General features: G+C 40.4%; 2 protein-coding genes across 2 annotated transcripts in view; both read right to left on the bottom strand.

Moving 5' to 3' along the window:
* Positions 1 to 118: 118 nt before the first annotated feature.
* Positions 119 to 5,970, bottom strand: glmp (glycosylated lysosomal membrane protein). Its single transcript, XM_062529704.1, has 6 exons — positions 5,836 to 5,970; positions 4,083 to 4,346; positions 3,226 to 3,423; positions 2,872 to 3,090; positions 1,699 to 1,964; positions 119 to 1,490 (listed from the first exon to the last, which is right to left on the bottom strand). Exons 1-6 carry the CDS (start codon positions 5,935 to 5,937, stop codon positions 1,319 to 1,321), a joined length of 1,221 nt encoding a protein of 406 aa, XP_062385688.1. The 5' UTR covers positions 5,938 to 5,970; the 3' UTR covers positions 119 to 1,318.
* A 1,130-nt stretch (positions 5,971 to 7,100) lies between these two features.
* mfsd2ab (MFSD2 lysolipid transporter A, lysophospholipid b) overlaps positions 7,101 to 22,241 on the bottom strand; it is a 15,151-nt gene continuing 10 nt past the window's right edge. Inside the window, exons 1-14 of the mRNA XM_062529046.1 lie at positions 22,015 to 22,241; positions 19,552 to 19,677; positions 18,662 to 18,786; positions 13,527 to 13,650; positions 13,333 to 13,411; positions 12,798 to 12,979; positions 11,985 to 12,075; positions 11,708 to 11,826; positions 11,474 to 11,557; positions 11,078 to 11,161; positions 10,555 to 10,667; positions 10,113 to 10,256; positions 9,396 to 9,572; positions 7,101 to 9,118 (exon numbers count right to left, since the gene is read on the bottom strand). The exon at positions 22,015 to 22,241 is cut by the window's right edge and continues 10 nt beyond it. Coding sequence (XP_062385030.1) covers positions 9,064 to 9,118; positions 9,396 to 9,572; positions 10,113 to 10,256; positions 10,555 to 10,667; positions 11,078 to 11,161; positions 11,474 to 11,557; positions 11,708 to 11,826; positions 11,985 to 12,075; positions 12,798 to 12,979; positions 13,333 to 13,411; positions 13,527 to 13,650; positions 18,662 to 18,786; positions 19,552 to 19,677; positions 22,015 to 22,122 — 1,611 coding nt within the window. The 5' untranslated portion in view covers positions 22,123 to 22,241 and the 3' untranslated portion in view covers positions 7,101 to 9,063. The remainder of the gene's footprint in view (positions 9,119 to 9,395; positions 9,573 to 10,112; positions 10,257 to 10,554; positions 10,668 to 11,077; positions 11,162 to 11,473; positions 11,558 to 11,707; positions 11,827 to 11,984; positions 12,076 to 12,797; positions 12,980 to 13,332; positions 13,412 to 13,526; positions 13,651 to 18,661; positions 18,787 to 19,551; positions 19,678 to 22,014) is intronic.

The following is a 22,241-nucleotide window of genomic DNA, read 5'->3' as shown; positions in this document are numbered from 1 at the left end:
TAATAAGATTTCAATTGGGCCACATAAATAAAGGAAGTATATGATGTGGCTAATTGTCAGTTTTACCCATTTACATGATTGGATGTAACATAACCAGGAAGAAAACTGACGGCAAAACAGAGGGAAAACAAATGATGGTTTATTCAAAACAGCAAAATGTATACATCTTCACAAAAAAATTAGACAATTTATGTCCCGAGAGGGAATATTCATTTTCCAGTGCAGTCACTAGGAAGAGGTGTAGCAGTAAGGTCTACATGAACTTAAAGGAGTAGGTGCAAATCCTGTCTCAAAAAATATTTGTTGACCTTTCTTGGAATGAGGCTTACCAGCAGCTTCCATGGTCTCATCATGGCACATGGGTCATTCCGTGTCAAGCCAGATAAAGCTGTTGCGGCACCATCTAAGATGTTGTTCAAAAGTTGCCTATATTTAGAATGGTCCCAAAACCAAAGCCTGTAAAATATTTCTCTTCATATTAATGCCCAAACATGGCCTCCGAGATAAGACATTTCTGAGAGTAAGAATGATACAAAATCAAGGGTCAAAAAATGTATGAAAACATTGGAATTTCACAAAAATATTTGACGTCTTAGTTTTGAGACCCAAGAATTACACCGAACATTAGTAAATAAATAGCGATAAAATCCGTTTAATTACACTGTTTTCATTTGACTGAAGTGACGCGAGCAGCACGATGCAACGCAACATTTTGAGACAACTTTTGTCGGACGCTCTGTTTCTATTTTCTTGTCACGCGCTTTGCTCAGCTATTTTGATTGACAAATATGGAAGCCCATGACGCAATAGAGGGGCATATTTAACGGATTCAGTGTAGACAGACAACATTGACAGTCGGTCGCTTGGATCCGGTTAGGACATGGTGCAGTAACCAATTTCCTGGATTTTGCCTGATTTGACACGGAATGATCCAAAAGTCTTTATACCACACAGTAGTGAGCAAAAGTTAGCCATTTTTCATCAAACTAAACACAATGATTTGAAAGGTCTAACTGGCAAGAGATTCTGCACAAATTAGCAATTTAAATAACAATCGCAAACATCATCTTCTCTTGTATAACTAAGAAACTTATGATGACGAATAAGGCCCCCAACTTGTGGATACTTCTCACACAAATGTTTAATTTAGGCTGAGCTCCAATTGTGCCTTCCATGGCCGCGCCAAATTTGCCCGATTAAAGTCTATGCACAGACATGACCTACTCGTTCTCAATTGAAATCTCAATGCCGTTTTTTTTTGGGATGTACAGTATGTCTGTGCTTGTGTGTTGAGATGCATGTTTTCAGACGAATAGTCCTAGTTGATTGGTTCATAACCCTGTGGCTGCTGTTTTTTTTTGAAGACGCAGGCACCAACCCCACCGAACAGGATCAGAGCCAGGGGAGTGCCCAACCCCACGGCCATGATGGTCAGCACCAGCGACGAGAACGAGTCCTGAGGGGGATTACCCAATCCCATCAACACAGACCTGAGTTGGAGTGAGAGTCAGAAACAAAGATGGATGAGGAGGGGGAAAAAATGCTGCTTAAAATTGACTAAATATAGTTTCTTCAAGATTCAAACAAAAAAGTATATCTAATGAATCCAAAAGAGAGAGAGAGAGAGAGAGAGAGAGAGAGAGAGAGAGAGAATTGTGGTATTCAAAAAAGATTTCCCCAGGTGTTGTGCAAACTCACCAGCTGAGGTAGTTGGTGACATTGTAAAAAGGATCCCCAGCGATACTGAAAGTGATGTTGAGGGTAGAAGTCTGAAGCCCGTCTCTGAAGAGGGCCCGGACCCACCCTGAGGGAGGCAACTGAGAGACAAGGACGGGATCTGAATGCCTGCAGGGAGTGGCATCCTCAAATTTAGGGTGCGCTGTCCGATAGGCAACCGGTTTCCACTGGGTGTACCCCAGAATTTCTGAAGAAGCATTGCTGGGAGAAGAGACCCACTGGGACACCTGAGAAACAATGAATATGGTTGTGCATTAAATGACCAGCTCACCATTAAGTCTCATAGTACTTTATCTCAGCACAGAGTTCCCCCTTATCAAAAAGTCCTATAGGATTCCAATCAGATTTCAATCATATTTTTGAACCAAGAGGATCCTACAATATTGGGATCCAATAGGATTAACAATCCTATAGGATTCCAATCAGATTTTGGGATTTGTTTTGGACAATCCTATAGAAATCCTATAGCATTTTGGTTCCAAAATCTGATTGAAATCCTGGAATTTTTGATAAGGGCCCCCCCATCTATAAAAGGTAGGCCACTGCTACAATTTCTTTCAGAATCATATACACATTGAATACATCATTTCGAAATATAGTACAGTGTATTTGGTCCACTATAAACAAACATGAGGACAGCAGGAGTGTGGTATTACACATACACTATGTCCAATTTTAGCATGAAGTCACATTTTCATGTTCAGTAAGTGTACTGTTTTCACACACTTTCACCCTCAGATTTGTTTAATTTCAAAATTCAAATAGCTAAAATGTCTTTCTGCTTCTAAAAGAATGGTCAAAAATGTCCATAAACACACTCCTAAACCTTGTGGAAAGCCTTCCCAAAGGAGTTGAAGCTCTTATAGCTGCAAAGGGTGAACCGACATCATATTAAACCCTATGGATTAAGAATGGGATGTGGCTGAAGTTCATACTGTATGTGAGTCAAGGCAGGTGACCCAATATTTTTGGCAATATAGTATGTGTGTGTGTGTATGTGCTTGTGTACTTGTGTCCAAACAATGTCAACATGTTCTGGTATTTTCAAAGAGGAGGGCAAACTGCTTTAATGTCAGAGAGGTATATAGAATTAGATTTTCAGCAGTCAGACCACCAGACAGAGCCAGGTCTTACCTTGAATATGGAGGGAGTGTATTCATCATCAATTGACTTGAGCACATCCACTTGGCCCTTCTGTTCTGCACTGCTCACAGACTGTAATTCCAGAACGAAGCGGGACTGATTGGACCTGGGGATGACATTGTCCAACCATACATGGAGCTGGGAGGAGTTTGCATTGTGTAGGAGGCTTGGCCATACAGAATCTCGACCTCTGGACTCAAATGCTGAGAACTGCAAGAATAGCAGACACAAAATGACTACATGGAGAAAAAAAACCACACACAAATTCTGTATTTCCTGTAAATGAATGGGTGGAAAATTGCAATTAATCACGCAGGCATCATAATGCAATCTAATGGTACTTACAGCTAGGCAGAGGGATCCATTGGACATGAAACTCTTTGAGTTGTTACGGCCGCAAAGAGTGGCAGTGTGGGTAGTGAGATTAACGGTTGCATTGAGATCCTTCCAACTAAAGTCCTTCAGCTCATATGATGGAAAGAAGCTGGAAGGGGCCACGTGCTCAGGATCTGCAGTGTCATTCATGTCGTCATATTCCCACAACTGTATGAGAAGAGACAGCTATTTTCAATTCATTGACATTATTTGCCTAAGTCTAATATTATGATACAATGTCACTCCCACAATTGCATATGAAGAAATTACATTCCTGACATTTATATAATCAGACGTTGTTATAATGTCAATTAAGTTAATATTGAGAAAAATGGTCATTACACTGTTACAGGTAAAGACTCCAATGGCAATAATAACAGCTTACAGGGCTGGGTGGAATAGTTCACAGAATTATGAAAAAAGGATCAGGAATCAGATATCCTCACTGCCTTTCATAAACGTCTCAAACAAAAACTAGAAAAGCACTCAGAGAGCGCAGACCTCCACCTGTATTGTTCTTCCTAGGTTGATATACAGTACATTTAGACCTAAACTATTCAGATCGCCACCACGTGGCCATACCATGCCATTACACCACTAAGCGAAAAACATAAACGGCTCCGGAATCCCGACTGTGTCATGGATCACTCCCAAATTTAATCGTTTCTTCCTTGGGTAATTTCTGACCTTCCCTGAAAATGTCACTGAAATCCATCCATTACTTTTTGAGTTATCTTGCTAACAGACAGACAAACAGACAAACAGACAAACAAACAGACAGACAGACACTGGTCCCCGATGAAAACATAACCACCCAGCCCACTCACCCTGGTAAACACCACGGCACTGCTGAACTGCACACTGCTCTCTGGCTCCACCCTCAGGCTACCTGAATAGTTGCCGCTCAGAAAGGCTGTCCAGTTTATGTGCACATTGGAGGAGGAGGAGTTGGTGTGCACGAGCATCAATGCGGGTGCTTCGTGGCTACAAAACAGGAAGTGGAGTGTGTCATTTGAGCCTACTGCCCGCACATGAGCCACATCAACTCCGACGGACGGTTCAGTCTGACCAGGGTTCAGCTCCATGGACACCTAAGGGCACAATATACACAAACATACAAACAAACATGAAAAAATGATAAAGAACTAAGAGTAAATCAATCCTTTGGCACATAGAATAGAATAGAATAGAATATATACTTTTTTGATCCCGTGAGGGAAATTCGTTTCTCTGCATTTAACCAAATCACACACTAACCCAGAGCAGTAACCTGGCTGCCCAACCAGCGGCGCTCGGGGAGCAGTGAGGGGTTAGGTGCCTTGCTCAAGGGCACTTCAGCCGTGGACTGGTCGAGGATCGAACCGGCAACCCTCTTACAAACCCGAAGCCCTAACCAGTAGGCCACGGCTGCCCCTAATATCTACATATCTGCCCCACATATCTACTGATGAGCTCCATACACTGATATCAGGATAAGTTAATCAACAGAAAAACATTTTATTCTGGCTTTTAGGAGGCCAATGGAGCGAAGAGAGGAGTTACATGAGACATACTGCAGCATTTTGATCCATCTGTGATGGTATCATGTACGTCAGCTACAATGAACTAGAGCTGTCCTTTGAAAAGAACCATAAGCCTTCACAAAAAGTTGTATGATATTGTGTCTGGTCTTCCTGATGTTGTAGGCTATGGGATAAACTGCATTCTTTTGAGACATGAGGCTTCTGTAGGCCTACATGCTCAGAGAAATGAGTGACACCAAATTAGCCTACGCGTTGATTTGGGGTCAGTGATAATGAACCAAACTGAATGTTATTTTGCTGTTTTAGCTGGGAACACCAAAAGCTCTGTTTTGAAGAGATTCAGCTGAAGGTATCAATCTTTCATCCAAAATGAAATATGATAAGATCTGCAAAAATTCGTTCAGGAACAGTAGGCTACCAGTGATATGCCGAGATGCAGAAGTCAAGTAAAATAAAGCTATCTTTACCAACAGTGAAACTGATGACCTAGCTATTCTCAATGCTCATTAACAGACAAAAGAGCAGTTTCGATATTGATCACTTATGAAACTAGACTGTTTAGGGTCTGTTCTGTTCTGAAATAGGAAGTGAAACATTACAATGAAACAACAAACAACACAACACCACTTCCTCAAGAGCCTATTATAGACAAAATAGATATCATAGGAATCGTATTAAATTGCAACATTAACATGTTGCAACAAACATGGAAGGTAGGCTAATGCATGATATTATAGGTAGGCTATTACAGAATTCTGCAGACGCATTGACATTGATTTAAAGTATTAGGCCTAATTCTTGTGAAGACTAGCCTCTCTCTCTCAACTCTAATCTGGGTTCCTCTGAGGTTTGATGTTTTCCATTAAATCGCTTACCTCGGTCGCATGTAATCTAATACGAAATAGGCCAGATGAACTGGGATCATATCATTTACAACCTATAACCTGACGAAAATCATGCACGTGCTGTACTGTGCTGTAGATTGCTACAGTGTGGCTAACAGGGTATCAAAGCTGTCACCTGGCTATCAAAAGTTATCAAAAATCTATCAACGTACTTTGCGTCGATAATCGTCTTCATCTCCATACCCGCTTGTACAATGTAGGCGTAAAAGTAAACATAAAATAAATGTAGACGACTGAACTAAACCAGAGTCCATCTTCCTGCTTCAGAGATCACAACAAAGTGATCACATGACCGTCAAGTCAGCTGATTTGTGACGTGTGCTTCTTCTTCTTCTTCTTCTTTCGGATTTTTACTCACTTTAATGGCCCTTTACCGCCACCAACGGGACTGGGGTGTGGTACTTGAGTCTAATTCTTCAACATTATCAAACAAATAAACCAAAACAAACCAATAAACCAAAACAAACAAAACCCCAACAAATTGATAAACAAAATAAAACAATAAACAATCAAATTGTATAACCATAACAATTTTGCTGATTAATAAATGAATAAATAAATAAACTAAATGTCAAGTTCAAAGTTGTCATGTATAGGCCTACTCTTAAATAGGCATTTATAGCCTATTGAAATTCCTTGTGCTCAGTGTCCATTCAACTACAGAAATAAATTAGAAAGAAAAATAAATAAACAGATACTATATATAAAAAAAGAGGGGTTGGGGAGCAGCAAGGGACACCCAGGAGCAACAGGGGCAAGGAAAAACTCCCTTGTCCAGGAAGAAACCTTGGGCTGACTTGTGAATGATTATGATTATGTATAATTAAATTATCCAGAATTATATTCTACAACGGTTCAAGGGGCCAACCCACCTGCCTTGGATCGTGCTAGTAGAGGGAGCCTGTAAGTGTGAGTTTGTGTGTGTGTGTGTGTGTGAGGGGTAGGGGGATCTTGGGCAGGCATGTGTGATGTTCTAGTCTATGCGCTGTACCTCTCCATAGCTCTGCACCCTATATTTGTCCATGTCATTTTCTTGCTTTTCTTCTAGCAACCCCAAATCCCTTCTTCATCTACATACCCCCATCACTCTATCTCTCATTTGAGTTAGTCATTTGATTCAAGTCTAAGTCAAGTCCAAAGTCATTAGAGTGAACTAAAAGTCAAGTCAAATCTTTTATCATTTGTCAAGCAAGTTGCAAGTCTTTAATATGCGCCTTTACGTCACAATTGAGTCAGGGGTGAGGGTTATGCAAACCCCTTGGTTGAAAGCAAGAACAAAGAACTTGCACATCTTGAGTCAAAAAGGAAGGTATTTATAGTATGAGTTATTGGCGGAAGACCATTTTAACATTCATTATTGAATATAATCAATGTGCTAATTATTGTAAAAAGATAAAGACATTGAACATCCAAAAAGTTCGGGAAAATCCATTTTAATTCAATGGGGGTTTCAAGGTAGACATGACCACCCAAATAATTGAGGAATACCCATGACCCCATCGTACTTGTTAGCTTATGACACAATAGTGTTGTCTATAGCAACAGTCAAAATACAATCCAATTCCTAACACTGCACATGCAAATGATTAGTTAAAGCAAACAGTGTAATCTTTTGACTTTTGCTTTCCATGCATTATGTAGTATTAATACAATCGTTATGAGCTGAGACTGTTTAATCACAGCTTTACACTGATTATGTATAATTAAATTATCCAGAATTATATTCTATAACAATTAGGCTATTTACAGTTCATGTACAATATTTTAACAGCTATATTCAAACAGCTTTAAGAAGGCACATCCACTTCCAATGTTAACAAAAGAATATTTACAAAACTTTACAACCTCATGTACATATTCACAGTAAAAGTTTCCCAACTGAATTCTCAATCTCGACGGACAGCCCTAACCCACATCAAAAGTAGGTAGCTTTTCAGAGAACATTTGGTTACAAAAAGGTCCAGTATTCATTGGAATGTCAGAGAATAGTGAGTTGTTTGGAAAATAATAATTCATTCATGGCAGAAAGATGTTATTTCTGGCCATTACATTTCTCAGACCCAAGTGTACTGATCTCAATATTTTGTCTAGATATCTCCATAATATGTTTATAACATATTATGTTCACCTACAAATCAATATACAGAACACAGACCATATATTAATATCACAATTTTAGTCTCATATGGGCAATCTCATTAAGACCTGAATCACACCTTGATTTACAGATATGCAGACAAAAATAAAGTAATCCATGACACACTCTGACACAAACTTTCACAACTGCACTTCCCTTTTATGAGCATATTTGGGCATTGAGAAGAATACGGTAGAACAACACAATAAGATAAATATCAAACTCATGTTGCGGGTTTCCATTTTGCCAATACATCTTTTACATGTTTCCAATCAATATAAAATCTATTCTTTAATCGGGGCACAGAAACAAAATTGTGACATTTACAAGTGCAGAATATACGTAAACTCTCAAAAATATTTCAAACAAATGTAATAAATACTTAAATATCATTGTTCACCTCTGTTTCTGACAGTTCTGGCTCCGTCAAGACAATCTTACCTACTGTACATTCAGCAGTATTTGACAGATCCTTCGAAAATGAGAGCGGAGAAGTGCTGTGCTGAATAATGCAACGTTTTAACCCATCCACCCCTGGCAATGATTCTGACTTGGTCATGTACAGTATATCTGAAGGATGTCCATGTCTGTTCAAGTATTGAGCATGATCCAGCAAGAATATTCTGAAAAGGCAGTCTTTAAAGTGACATACCTCAAACGGATTAGCCTCACCTTGTAAACAGTAGAAAATACATTCATCATTCACCATGAAGCCTTGAACATGCGCACTGGGTGACAAATACATTTCTGCATGTCAACTTTCCATCATTAGTGAGGAATATATGAAAATAAATGTGTTGTCACATTTCTGAATGTCCCCACCCCCTGTGAAAAGGTATGAATTCCATAGTGCATTATCTTGTCAAGTGCACCGACATGACATCAATCCCATTTGGCCAGGCAGCAGCTGCACTGGTTACTCACATAATGCCAACCAAAACAGTTCAAGGCAGCATCACATTATAAGGCTTTGTGCAACAAAATAAATAACAGTTATATTGTGTGAAATATTGCGAACAGTACATTTGTGGTCTGAGATGGAGAAGGCACAGTCAAGTCTCATGGCTCAATCTCACTGCCCTGTGAAAGGCACAGACACCTGTGGAGATGATGATGATCACCATCTTAGCACTGAGATCCCCCAAGCAGTCCAGTCCCACCAGCTGATCTTGGTCTGGGTCAATCAGCTCATCCTCAGGCTCGGGAAGCAAAATTGATTGTGCTCAGCCTGGTCCGCAGACATTCAGACAGAACTGCCCGACTCCGTGGACTCTGATTCAGAGTCTAGCTCTCTCTCCCTAAGAAAATCACAAACCCAACTGTTAAAGCAGAAGGAATACTGTAGATGGGCGAGTCTGGTTGCCATTTGCTTGAGTCAGCATGGCAGCATAGGTTATATACTAACTACTACTAAATTATATTATTTAGCTCTATTCTCAGATTTGAGGATGGAAAAAGCCATGATATACTGCCCCCTGAAAATCTGATCATACCACAACTTTCAGTAACTGCAGTTTCTAAATCAGTACACTAATGACCTTTGGTGTTTGGATAAAGCACATACAAGGGCCTTACCTCTGGTGCTGTAGCATTTTACGGTTCCGTTGCCGCGTCTCCTCATTTATTGGGTAGAAAATGAAGATCACAAGGCCGATGAGGAGGAGTCCAATGGGAGCAGCTGACACCAGAATTTTGAGCGTCAAGCCTACCTGCTCTGGCTGTGTGCAGCCATTTGTGATGTACCCTGCAAAACTAAGATACACAGAGGAAAAAAAATATGAATTCCCATAATTATCAGGGCAACTGGAGATTAAGCCACCCACATGTACATGGGTGGCTTAAATCTAGTGAGCAGTCTGTGACCTTGAACCAAGTCCTGTGTTTTTTTTTACTGGCTAATTAGGAGTAATCTGATTAAATATCAAAGTCAGGTTGCTGGGGAGACCGGTCAAAACTCCTGCGTGCTACAGTGTCAACGATACAACAATAATGGCCAAGTATGTCCAAATCCCACATCAAAGCCTCAGTTGACTTGAGAAAGAGCAAATGACTTGAAAGTAGATAGTGACCTTAGGCTTGTATGTTGTGTTGTGTTGCTAGGTAGACATACAGTATTGGAACACATGTTAAAGTTGACTATAAAGAGGAATGTAAAATCATCTTTTGGAAATTGATCGTAATGCCTTAAATTAAACCAATTTTCTTTGTGAATGAATAATGTATCATAAATAAATAAATGTTTTCCTTAAAATACTGGGGTCATATGGTGACTGCATGTGTAAAGCAACTTACTGAAGGCTCAGAGTCGAGACGCCAAGTGACACTCCAGAGGCAAACTTGGTGAAGAACACATAAAAAGAGTAGAATATAGCTTCGTGGCCTTGCAAGGAAGGGTTGTTCACCTTGAAGTCGTCAACAACATCAGGTAGCATAGACCTGCAGAGCACAATACGAATACACAAAAAGGACACATTTTTGAGGGCTGAACACCAACTTATAAATAAAATGAATTGCACAAGGTGCATGGATCTGCGTGGGTGACATCATAAAATCAGTCACACAATTGATAGAAAGTCGACATACAAGCACAGTCACAGGTAGAATCGTGTACCAAAAATCACACACAGTACAGCCCCCAAGAATCTTCCATCAATCCTACAGTATGTTTACGCAACACATCATCAACAAGCTATACCCCTCAGCAGGGGTATTTAGTGCTCTCAAGGTCACTCACCATGGCAACAGGAAGGCAGCTGCAACACTGACTCCAGCCACAAATGACACGATGTAGGTCACAATAAGGTTGCTCTTCACGAAGACCACCAGCACCAGGAATGGTATTACGAACTAGACATCCATACAAATCAGTAAAGTAGACGTGTTAGTGTTTGACATATAAATGCAGTGGTGTAGTCTACATGATATGCAGGGCTACGCAGTATATCCACTTAAAAGGCATCACCACCTCAGTATACCCACTTAAAATACGCAAGGATACATACATATTAACATTTGGGGTTGATCACAGTATACTCACTACAACTACAGTAACTACTACATCACAGTATGTATCCACTACAGCTAACTACACCACTGTATGAATGGTATATTTGTTAGGGATTCAGATAATAGTCAGTAGTCAGAACAGATTCGCAGTCTCTTTATGTATTTCCCTGCTAGACTGTATGAGAACATGAGTTTGTGTTCATGCATTTGGTTGTCTGTCTTTTCAGTAGGAGTGCAGTGAAAGTTCTTACCGGAATCCCGACGAAAACAGCCGTCTTCTTGCCAAAGCGCATAAGGAACCACTGCCAGAAGGGGATGGTAAGGGTTGCGGAGAGCTGTGAAAAAAGGCATTTTTTTTAATTACAAATTCTCACCACACATTAAAGTCACTAACAAAGAGTCATTGATTTCATCTGAAATTTTGCATGTGTGAAAAGAATGCTGTATTGATTGTGTGTATTAGTAAGTAAAGCAAGTAAGCACTACTTTCTATTTCTATGGCACATTTTCTAGCAGAATGTGTCTTGTGTCTGTAGTGTTGTGAAGCACTTTGACCGATAAAAGATATACACAAACAACAAACGTAACATAAACACTCAATGTGAAGTTCATGGGCATCTCCCTTAAAGTCGATGACCTTCCCTTACCATGATGACCAGCAAAATATTCTGGAAGTCATTTCGAAAGCCTAGTGTGTAGCAGCAGAACAGTGCAAAATTGCCTTCCAGGAGCTGTGGATATACACATAGAAACACATGAGAGTATAGCCAAACATAAAAAAAAAGAAACATGGCCATCAAAGTGCTTTGGCTTACGTAAAGGTACAAGGGACATTCTTAGCTGTCCTGCATGGGCATACATTAAATACCCTTAGTGCTCACCATGAAACCCAGCGACGTGAAGAGAAAGCCCATGACCAATTTGGTGTATGCTCCATGTCCCAGCACCAGACGAATACCCTGCCAGAATGAGATGGGCTCGTTCTTCGTTTGTCCAAGATCTAGGGGGGAATGGTGGAGTGGGTATCATCAAAACAAACCAACATAAATACACAACAAAAAGCATGCATGTGGGCTGCATTAAAATCAGTCGGATCATCATTGATTAAAATATACAAAAATGTGAAATCCGAGAGTGAGACCAACTGGCTGCGCTCACCTTTGCGCTCCCTTACTCCAAAGAACAGAACCACAGCACAGAGAACGTAGACGGCACAGATGATGCCCGAAGCGATCATGTAGGCGTTCCTCTGTTGGACATGACACAATCAAAATCAGTAAAATCAGCAAAAACACACAATATACACACACATTCATTGTAACAATTTGATATCTTTTACTCTTTTTGTAGACTCTGTAGATCAATACATAGATTTCTCGAAAACATGCGCGCGCACGCAAGGGGCAGAAAGCACCATGAACAGCATTAAGCAGCTGCTCTCCGTGAAAAGATTAAAATGAATTTTAGTGCCGAAAACAGCACTATTCGAAATGACGATGGTTAGAGAATGTTCAGGAATGTAAAGTAATGCATATATTTGCCAGAAACCACCAAAACCGCCAAAAAGACGATGTTTTATAAATAATGAAAACGAACGACAAACTCATAAATAAGCTCATAAATGAGATGTTATCATCAATTAGACAACAGTGGCATACAAAAAATACCGATTATAGCGTACAGCAGCTGGTTATTAGGTTAACTTTATAACGTTAAGACCGGCCATTCGGCGTCTTCTGCCCCGTGGGTGCGCGCGCATCTAGTTTTGTTAGTAAACAGGAAATCTGTGTATATGTAGCCTACAGAACCAGGAAGATATATCAGAACATCAACACTGGAACTGAGAGCACATGTTTCTAGTGCCATTTAACACACTAGATCTCATTCTCTCTGGGTAATATCAAAGAATAAAAAAAAAAAACCTGCACAGCTATTGTCAGAAACATTGTAGTCCTTCTTGGCGTCACTTACTGTGTGGGTGAGGTCAACTGGCATCAGAGAGAGATGGGTGGCATTTTGGCTTGGATGGGTGGCATTGTGATCAGCATCCAGTGGAGCCAGGGTAGAGTTGATGCAGGGCGCATTGGCCATGCCCACAATCTGTCCCTGGACGCCTGTCCCAATAACTGTACCCAGGACCTCCACGGTCATTCCTGGCAGTAATTAGACAGTGGTCAACATTAACAGAAGGCCTTACCATTAACTTCTGATTAATCAGTGTCTTATTTAATATATGGGACTTACTATATAAAATGATTGTGCAATTATCACTACAGTGTCTAATAAGCCCATGAGGGCTGCTAGGCACCACAGTGTTTGACAATTAAATAAACAAAATCAATCAATCAAAAAAACTATATTTTCGATGTGCTGTATGGTATTTATTTCAAGTGGTCTACTGTATGCCCTCTGTGGGCAACACAAACTGGTGGGTGTGGGAATGATAGTTAGATAGGTAGATAGATGATAGATAGATACTTTATTGATCCCCAAGGGGATAACTCACTGTAGGCGGTGGCCGAGTCCCTCTCCTTCTGCTCGTGACTGATGAACATGGTGAGTGCAGAGTAGGGCACATGGAAACACTAGGAGGAGGACACGCAGGAACACAGTTTGATCACAGGAAGATATATTTTTCAGCAATTCATTCGTGCTGAAACAGTGATGCAAAATAGACTAGTGTCTAGACGGGTCACTTACTGTCTGCAATGTCTGGAAGAGACAGTACCACACCAGGTACCAAACCACCTTGCCATGGTCCAGATCAGGGACGTACCAGATGAGGAAGTAGGAAATGATAGCTAGTGGAGTAGACAACAGGATCCTGCAATGGCAAACAGTTGGGTCAACAAACTGTACGAGAAATTCAGTTAACAATAATAATAATAATAATAACGCTATTTATACTGTTTTTTTTTTGCTTTTTAGCACCTTTCATATAAAGAAAGCAAGTGCTTTACATTCGCAGCATTTAACACAATAAGAGAGATAATATGACAAACAAACAAACAAACAAAGACAATAAATAAAACATCAGGGATTTAGAATTATGTAAAAAAGGAGATGGTAGGTGGTAGATACAACAACAAATACAACCTTTGAATAGCAGCAATAGAATGTCAAATAATGTGATGAAATGGGCTACAACACAAAGGTGAGTGAAGTAAAAGCTCTCATATACAGGTATGTTTTCAGGTCTTTTTTTAAAAATATATTTACATAATGTGCCTGTTTGATGTAGATAAGCAAAGCAGCTTCTCTGCTTTTCTTGTGGAGCACTTTCTCTCTGTTCTTGGTCTTAGTTAAAGGTGCTGTACAGTAAGCAATGTTGGTTAACGTAACATCTGTTGATGTTCAAAGCTAGCTCGCTACTCCCTCTCCCTCCATCCCATGCAATTTAAACTCTTCTAAATGGGCATCTCGTCAGTGATTGGCTGGAACAGTTTGTTATGTTTTTATGGACCAGGCTGGACCAAGACGTTTTTGTTGCCGTTTTTGGAGAATGGGCTGTCCACAGAGACCGTGCTGTTTTACAGTATATTCAGGGCACAGGTACAGGTTTCTCAGGTGGAAAAAAAGGCGTTGAATGCTGCACTCAAATCTAGAAGAATAGATCAGGGTTCACATTGCACGCACAAAGAGCAGCGCTGCACTATAGAAACACATTTTTCTCACATGAGCAAGAGCTAGTCTGCTGATGCCCTGAGCAAAGCTTACACAAGCACAGAATCACTGAGCTTACCATATGAAGCGCTCTCCTTATAGCCTGTGAGCAGATGAGACAGTCACCTCAATAGGGGCTGCACCATATGAGGACAACATCTCATTTTTCTGATAGTTGTTGCGATTTGCGATATGATTTTTGAATGTCAATAAATTGATTTACTTCAATATTTCAAATGTCTCTAAGTTGTTCCACTTGATTAATGAGCATGCCTAGTTAGCATGAGAAGCACAACACTCCTGAAACTGTGAAGCTCACCAATCAAAAGTGTTGTGCTTTTCACACACTATGCATGCTCACCAATCAGAAATGGCACGGTCAATGAAGATGACATGAATATAAAAAAAGTGACTTTATTAACTGTGCACAATTGTTTGTAGCCTTTGCGATTAGATAACTGCATTAGTTCATATCGTGATTGCAATAATCATACAGCCCTAATTCCGATAAGTCAATAGTCAGAATTAAACACTTAATCCACTTAAAAACATATTTTGGGCTGAAGCCCTGGCAAAATGACCTGGCGACACTCATGTCCTCCAATATTCTATATCTAGGAAGGAAGCGATCGAATTCTGAGAAATTGTTCAGGCATGCAACCTCCTACCCATGTCCCTGGTATGACAAAATTAAATGTCATGACTTTTCCAAAAGTTTCAGTGAATTTACTGAATTCCATGATTTCTCCAGGCCTTGAAAATGGATATTATGAATCACCACTCAAGGTTTTCCATGACCATGGGAAAAGATTCAGAGCCAACAAAGGAAGTTGCAAAAGTGGGTCATTCCGTGTCAGATCAGATAAGGTTGCTGCTGCACGTCTCAGATTTGGTCAGTCCTAGTCTACATCATGAATGGGTCCGAAGAACAAGGCCTGGAAATGATTTCTGAAATCTTGTTTTCATATTTTTCAGCCTCTGATATTAAGCTACTTCAGTTTGACAGCCTGAAAAAAACATTTGCCCTGCCACCACTGTTAAATTCTGACTTATCTATCAGCTAATAATAGGTCTTTGAAAAAGTAAGCAGGTAGCCTGGGCTACTACTACATATGGCTATATTGACTGCAAAAGCCTTCTGGCAGGAATTCCAAAACAGTAGTGTAATTATATTATTTAAGTAATGTGTTGAATTTACTTGGAGTTCAGAAAGGGTTCACTTCATTATTGCAATAATGCCATCTCTAATGTGAACAAAACTTCATGCATGATGCCATTTAACAAACAGTCTAGGTTCAAGTTCATGAGTATCTGAAAAACTAAATAAGTAGTCCAACATCAGGATACACATCATTTCAATTTTAGTTCATTCAGAAATGGGAACAGAAATTACATTTGTAAAAAAATGTAAAAAAATGTTCAGTTGTTAAGGATCCATAGACAAAACTATTGTCCATTTGGATCTGTTTTCTCTTATTTATCAATTTGTTTATTCAAATAACTATACTAACCCCCAAAACACACAAAAACGCACACACACAGAGTCACATGAACTATAGTAACCCACTTAAAAATGCTTTATGTACTCTGCAAGGAAGATAGGGTCGAGGAAGATTTGATTGGTCCAGCCTACAACACACCACTGCTGGTTGCCCAATCGGCAGTCTCCTCCACCCCCTTCACGCACGGCTTCTAAAATGCACTTCTTCCTCACAAGTTTGAGGCGGCAAAATAGACTGCATCTCAAGACGGCAACATTTCTGCCTACATTGTCAATATCTGGTGAGAAATCTCACAATGCCTCTTTTCAACACCTCAGGTCTGCTGCATTTTCAAACAATGTGTGTCCTTGTTTGTTATCCCACAGCTACATTTTGGAACTAAATCCAAAAATGAAAGCAGATCTGGTAGTACAACAATGCTATCATCTCAACTACATAGCCTACTTCAGAGTCAACTTAAATACTAAATGAACAGTAAACATCTCACATACTCATCTTCAGAGGCAACTTAAACACTAAACGAACTGTAAAGATCTCACTCACTCATCTCCCTTCTCTAATACCCCCTCCACATACAGTATGCCTTCAGCTGATGTCAATAAAAAGCCAAAACACACAGACACCACTTTGGCTATACAGTATATCACAAGTTTCTTGTTACACACGGGAACAGCAGATCAGTGCTTTTACTGTAAGCAGCTTGTGTTTTTTTTATGTGTGATGACAACTCTAAAAGCAAGCCCAAGCAAGTTCATCTATTTGTTGCCTGAGGGCCACTTTGTGTGTGAGAGCATGCATGTGTGTACATGTGCATTTACAGTAAATGTCTGTGTGGATAGTGGCATAGAGGTCAAAGTGGAGGGGCATTGATGAACCTGGGGAGCAAAGGGGAAGGATGACGACTGCTTGAGCCTGAGCTTTAAATGTCAGCCACGCAGCACTAAAGCCCTGCACTGCTATTCAGAAAAGCATGCTCGAACACCCAAATTGGTTTTGTAAAGGCAGTCCAATGTCTATCTAATGACCGAGACATCTGTCTGTCTGTGTGTTTGGGTGTTTTCACACATCTGTCGAACCATTTCATTCGTCCGACTGAGCTCAAACTGGGCAGGTGTCCTACGGGCACGGGAGTGCAGAGTTTGACGTTGTTTGGATAAGAAATGCAATAGATATCGGTAAATAGAAGTGCACATTGACTTTTGATGCTCTACTGTGGCCACTCCCCCTCTCACACAGCACTGCATTAGAGAGGGTAGAAGCATAGCTTTGGCAGAACTGAATCAGTGCAAATGGGTAAAAGGCGAGTGCAATATGTTTGGATGACTATTTGTGTCTGACCTCAACAATAAAGACTCTGAATCCATTTGGCACGCATAAAATGTTTCTGTGCATTTCGCAACAGCACGGGTATGCAGCGGCTATTCAAAATGACGTAAAAAAATGATGTGTAACAATCTGACACGTTGAATAGCCCAGGCTACTTTGGACTCTTTGGAATTTGATTACACAAACAACAATTCTGACTGCAATGTTCCAAGGTACCTACATGAGGAGTGAGGGACTAGCTAACTGGGAGTAACCAGTTTTATGGCGAAATTCTGTATTCCGTTCCGCTACATGTTGAAACTTTGCACCAAGCACCACCTTTTAGGGTTGTGCATCATTAGAAGAGTTTGGTTCCAAAACGCTATAGCCACCATTTTAATGAATTTTCGTAAATATTTTTTTTTACAATTTGTTTTTCCAGTAATTTCAGTAGAAATGTTTTTGGATATTGGTATTTGATTTACTCAATCAAAACACCACAACTGCAATTTGATAGATATTTCCTGGAATACACAATTAAATAACATGACTTTTTAATGTTTTTAAAAACGGATATATAGAGTTTTGGAATCAAACTCTTCGTTTTTCTTTCATTTGTTATCAAATTAGAAAATTGTTAGCAAATTTACGTCCAGCTAAAGTCCGGTAAACTTTGGATGGAGCACACCAACTGAAGGAGAAATTTGGTGATTTTTCACATACTGTAGATCTATTTCTCGAGGTCACGGAGTACAGAGTAAAACAATCGTTTTTACGAAGCTCGAGTTGCTACTTCCAGCTGCTAAAACAGCCAAGCACCTACAGCGCTACACTCAGGGGTCATGTGCATGAGCCCCCATGTTCATGCCTCCAGAGTGTAGCGCTGCAGCTAAAGCCTACCTTACACTGACAAGATTTGGGAAAGATTATTGAAAGACTGTAGTCTTTTGAGTAAAGTCTGAATGAGGGGCATTAGTTAAAAGACTACAATCTTTCAAGAATCTTTCCCAAATCTTGTCAGTGTAAGGTAGGCTTTATGTACACGCCCAAACTTGGGGTAAGAACTGAGCCGTGACATCGCTGTATCGTCTCCTAATCCCAGTTCCGCCTCATCAGAAATCTACCAGTTGACTGAAGTCTACCCTACCAATGGATTGAAAACAGGTCAACAGGCCCTTAAGAGGTGTGTGCACATGCACACACGCCTTCTCACACTCACTCACAGTCCACTGACTCAGCTGGCCACTCAACTCCACAAAACTCAATTCAGAAATGAAATGAAAACTAAACTGTAGACAAAAACAAAAACAAATGGCTTTCAGAGAACATGCACATCTTTAAAGAGAGCATCATTGTGACACTTACCATGGCATCATACGACCAAATCTTGTCCAGGGGGTCCGACTGACCAGGAAACCCACAGTTGGGTCGGTGATGGCATCCCATGCCCGACCCACAAACAAGATAATGGAGGCATAAAAGGGATCCAGCTACACAGAGAATGAAAGCACATCAGAATGAACTTGTCAAACCATTAGCCGGGTTTCCCAGATTCGTTAAGAGGCTCTAAGAACGAATGTTCTAAGAACGCTCCTGAGAATCTGGGGAACCCGGCCATTATCAGTATTTAAAAATGATCCTGTCTGTTGATATCAGAGTCAGTTTGTCTAGAAAATAAGTGGGACATCAGATACACTGCAGTATAGTTCAGTATAACTACAACAATATGGGTGCATTTGACAAACTGCTCAGAGTCAGATTTGACCGGCACTGTATCTTAATAAACAGTTAATCAAGCAGTTCAAGTCAGTGGTAATTGTAAGAGGGCTTTGCAGCAGAAAGTCTCAAAGCCCCTGGCAACACGTCGTGACCATTAAACAGCTAGCCGACCAACCCCGCCCCAACCCACCCAGATTCTCAAGCCAATAATGGTCTTGATAAGCTCTATAACTCTACAGTCATTTTCTCAGAGTTAAAAGGAGAAAAGCCTTTTCCACCCATTTATTATCTGCTACAGTGGCTACATTGTGTCCAAGCTTGGCAAGTTGGCCGGTTCACAGACCGCACACTGAGTGGATTAAAAGAAGCCCGTTCACCCAGCCATGAAGCTCATTAGAGCCTACACAGAACTGGCATACAGAGAGGTTGGAAAGGGTCATGTCTCACATGTGAAGCCTTTTTCCCCCCCATTTGCTGATGGAACTAGCCCCTGACAGAGTCCATCTGAAGAGAAGTCAATATCCTTGACAACCTACCTGAGCAACATCCAACAAGTATATCTGCAGGAAAAAGCCAAGAGCACATCCTGTGATCTGATAGGGTGCTCCTCCGATGCCATAGCACAGTTTATTGCAAATGGAAAGACGACTTCTCTGCTCTCGCTGCAGAAAAAAAAAACAGAGAAGAGTGTCGATTACAGTGCACACACAAGACATTCACTGTAGTGTTAAGGGGCTCTATAGCAAAGATTGTAGGTAGGTTGAGCAAGATACTTCTTGTCACTTCCCGGATGTCTTGAGTCATTGGAGTTACTCCAACATTACCGGTACTATGAGTTAATGTGAACAAATGATGAACTTGCCATCATTTTGAGTAATGTTAGACTTCCATGAGGTCAGAGACACCACAGTCACGGCAACGATAAAGTGTTTTAGACAAAAACTAGCAATCTGAAGGCATGTGGAACACTTACAAACACCAAGAATCTAATTCTAATCTAGAACTAATTATTGGTTTACTAGTGGGAAACACATGTCTTTTAGCAATCGTGGCCTAGTGGGTGACGTCATGTTGTTAATGCTTGACCTTAGGAACCAGAACACTGCATAGTGCATCGCCTTGGTTACTATTTGGAATGACTGGTCGATCTGGCTTTCACATGACCATGTACTATAAAGAATCATCTGAAGAGAGCACAAGTTTTTAACGAGAAGTTTCAATTGCTTGTAAAAAAATGCTTTGAAATTTGCTGATTGTTTCTTACTCTCTCTAAGGAGCCATATCCAGTTGTCAGTTCTGGGTCATCTGGTTTGTCAGATGTGCGGAGCTAATTCACAATATGACTACCTCTACCACACACCTGCACACACACACAAATGATCTTTCTGGGCTTCAGAATTCAGCTGAGCACTGTTCCCTCTTGATTATTCATCAATTTTACACTCTCAAAAATGTCTCATCATGGTGGCCATGTTTAGATATTAACATATTTAAAAGTTTTATTCCTAGCCTGCCCAAACTTTGTAGGGTGGAAGACAAAAACATTTTATTAGTATGACTGGGCATTAAACATTTGAACTGAATGCCCATTTGTTTTATACAAGGCCCTAGATTTGGAACAAAAAGCAAAACTGGTGATATTGGGGGTCTTGTAAACTATTTTTTGTACCCACATGGAATCAATATTTGTCTTATACATTACTTTATTAAAGTTGAGCTACTACTAGATTATTGTTATATAGCAAAAATGGACAAGCGCAAAGGTTGGTTAATTTGTCTCCTTCCCCATGACGATACACAATATTGTCAGGGGAAAAAAAATGCAAATCTGAATAATAATAATCATTAAACAGGAGTGTTGGAAATGGAATGAGACTGAACTTGACCTCAGATAGAATACTTAGCCCTCAGAAAGAAACAAACCACAGTAACTCAGTACTCTAGTAGGCCTACTGGAGTTTAGGGAAGGTCTTAAACGAGTGGTCAGGTCAATGAGTTCAGGGTAGCCTATATGTGTGCACCCCTTTCCCTACCCTCCATAAAATATAGGATCTAGTATGTGGGCAGGATCATCATGCACATTCTGCAGATGACAGGCCCTAAGTTCCAAATATACCCTGCAGTACAAGTTCACACTGAATGCTGCCACTGTACAGCCACATGCATGCAGGCCGACCAGAAGGACTACTGAAAGTGATAGCCTGTATTACAGAAACTACACTCTTGAAGTAGCAGATAAACAATAACCTTATTATTCAGTGCACGTGTGATATCGTGTGCTACTTGCTTGCAGGAAGATCAACTTATTGAGCTGAAATGGCAAGATCATAAATTGGTATTTGTCTGCTCTACATCACAGATGTATGACTGCGAACGTTTTAGGCTGTTGCAACGTTAAGTTGCTACAAGTAACATTTAAATTGTGTCCACATCCGTAAAACACAGGCGCGCGCGCGTACCCACACATCTCTTAACACGTAGGCTACACAGTGTTCCCCAATGTCCCGCGTGTAGGCTACTGCAGCTCAAAGTTAAACACAATCTTACCGGCACGCAAAATCAGCTAAGAAATGCCAATTACAACGTTGAATAGCAAACTCGTTCACCCTGGCTAGTGATAGCCTATAATACGTAGTTCTGAGCATAAGCCTTCATCTAGGAAACTAACTCGACTTCATATGGGGCATTGTTGTTGCCTTCTATCCATCCTCCATTCAAATCAGGCAAGGGGAAGTTTTCGGTGGGCTAACGATAATCGATAATAAAGTTATGCCCCTCATATTTGATTTGCTTAATTTAGACTAAATGTTAACTTAGGTTAGACAAATTATCTGGCAAGTACCAGTTAGTAGGCTAAGTCAGTAAAGTTAGGCCAATTCCAGTTTTTGCGTTTATGAAGTTTTAGGGTCAGCGTTAGTAGGCCTATACCGTTAACATCGAATCTCTGTCGAATTAATTTAATGTGATCTGTACATTCAATTAGGTCGTAGCCTACTTACCTTTCTCGCTAGTCCTATGACATCGGTGTCCAATTTAGCATTGCCATTAACGTTAACGTTACTTAACAAACTCGCACTTGAGTGTTCAACTCCTTCTCCTCTAGCCATAGCCCTCTAAACTTTCTGCAATAAACAAGATAACAATTAGTAGAATGTGTTAACGTTAACTCGCTAATGTTCACTAAGAGCCACTTGCCTATCGGTAGCAGCAGCCTATAATTTCTGAT

Source organism: Sardina pilchardus, chromosome 24 (assembly GCF_963854185.1).
Source record: "Sardina pilchardus chromosome 24, fSarPil1.1, whole genome shotgun sequence".
NCBI classification, from domain to species: Eukaryota; Metazoa; Chordata; class Actinopteri; order Clupeiformes; family Clupeidae; genus Sardina; species Sardina pilchardus.
Note: the sequence above shows the minus strand (reverse complement) of the source record. Positions and strands in the feature narration are given on the sequence as shown.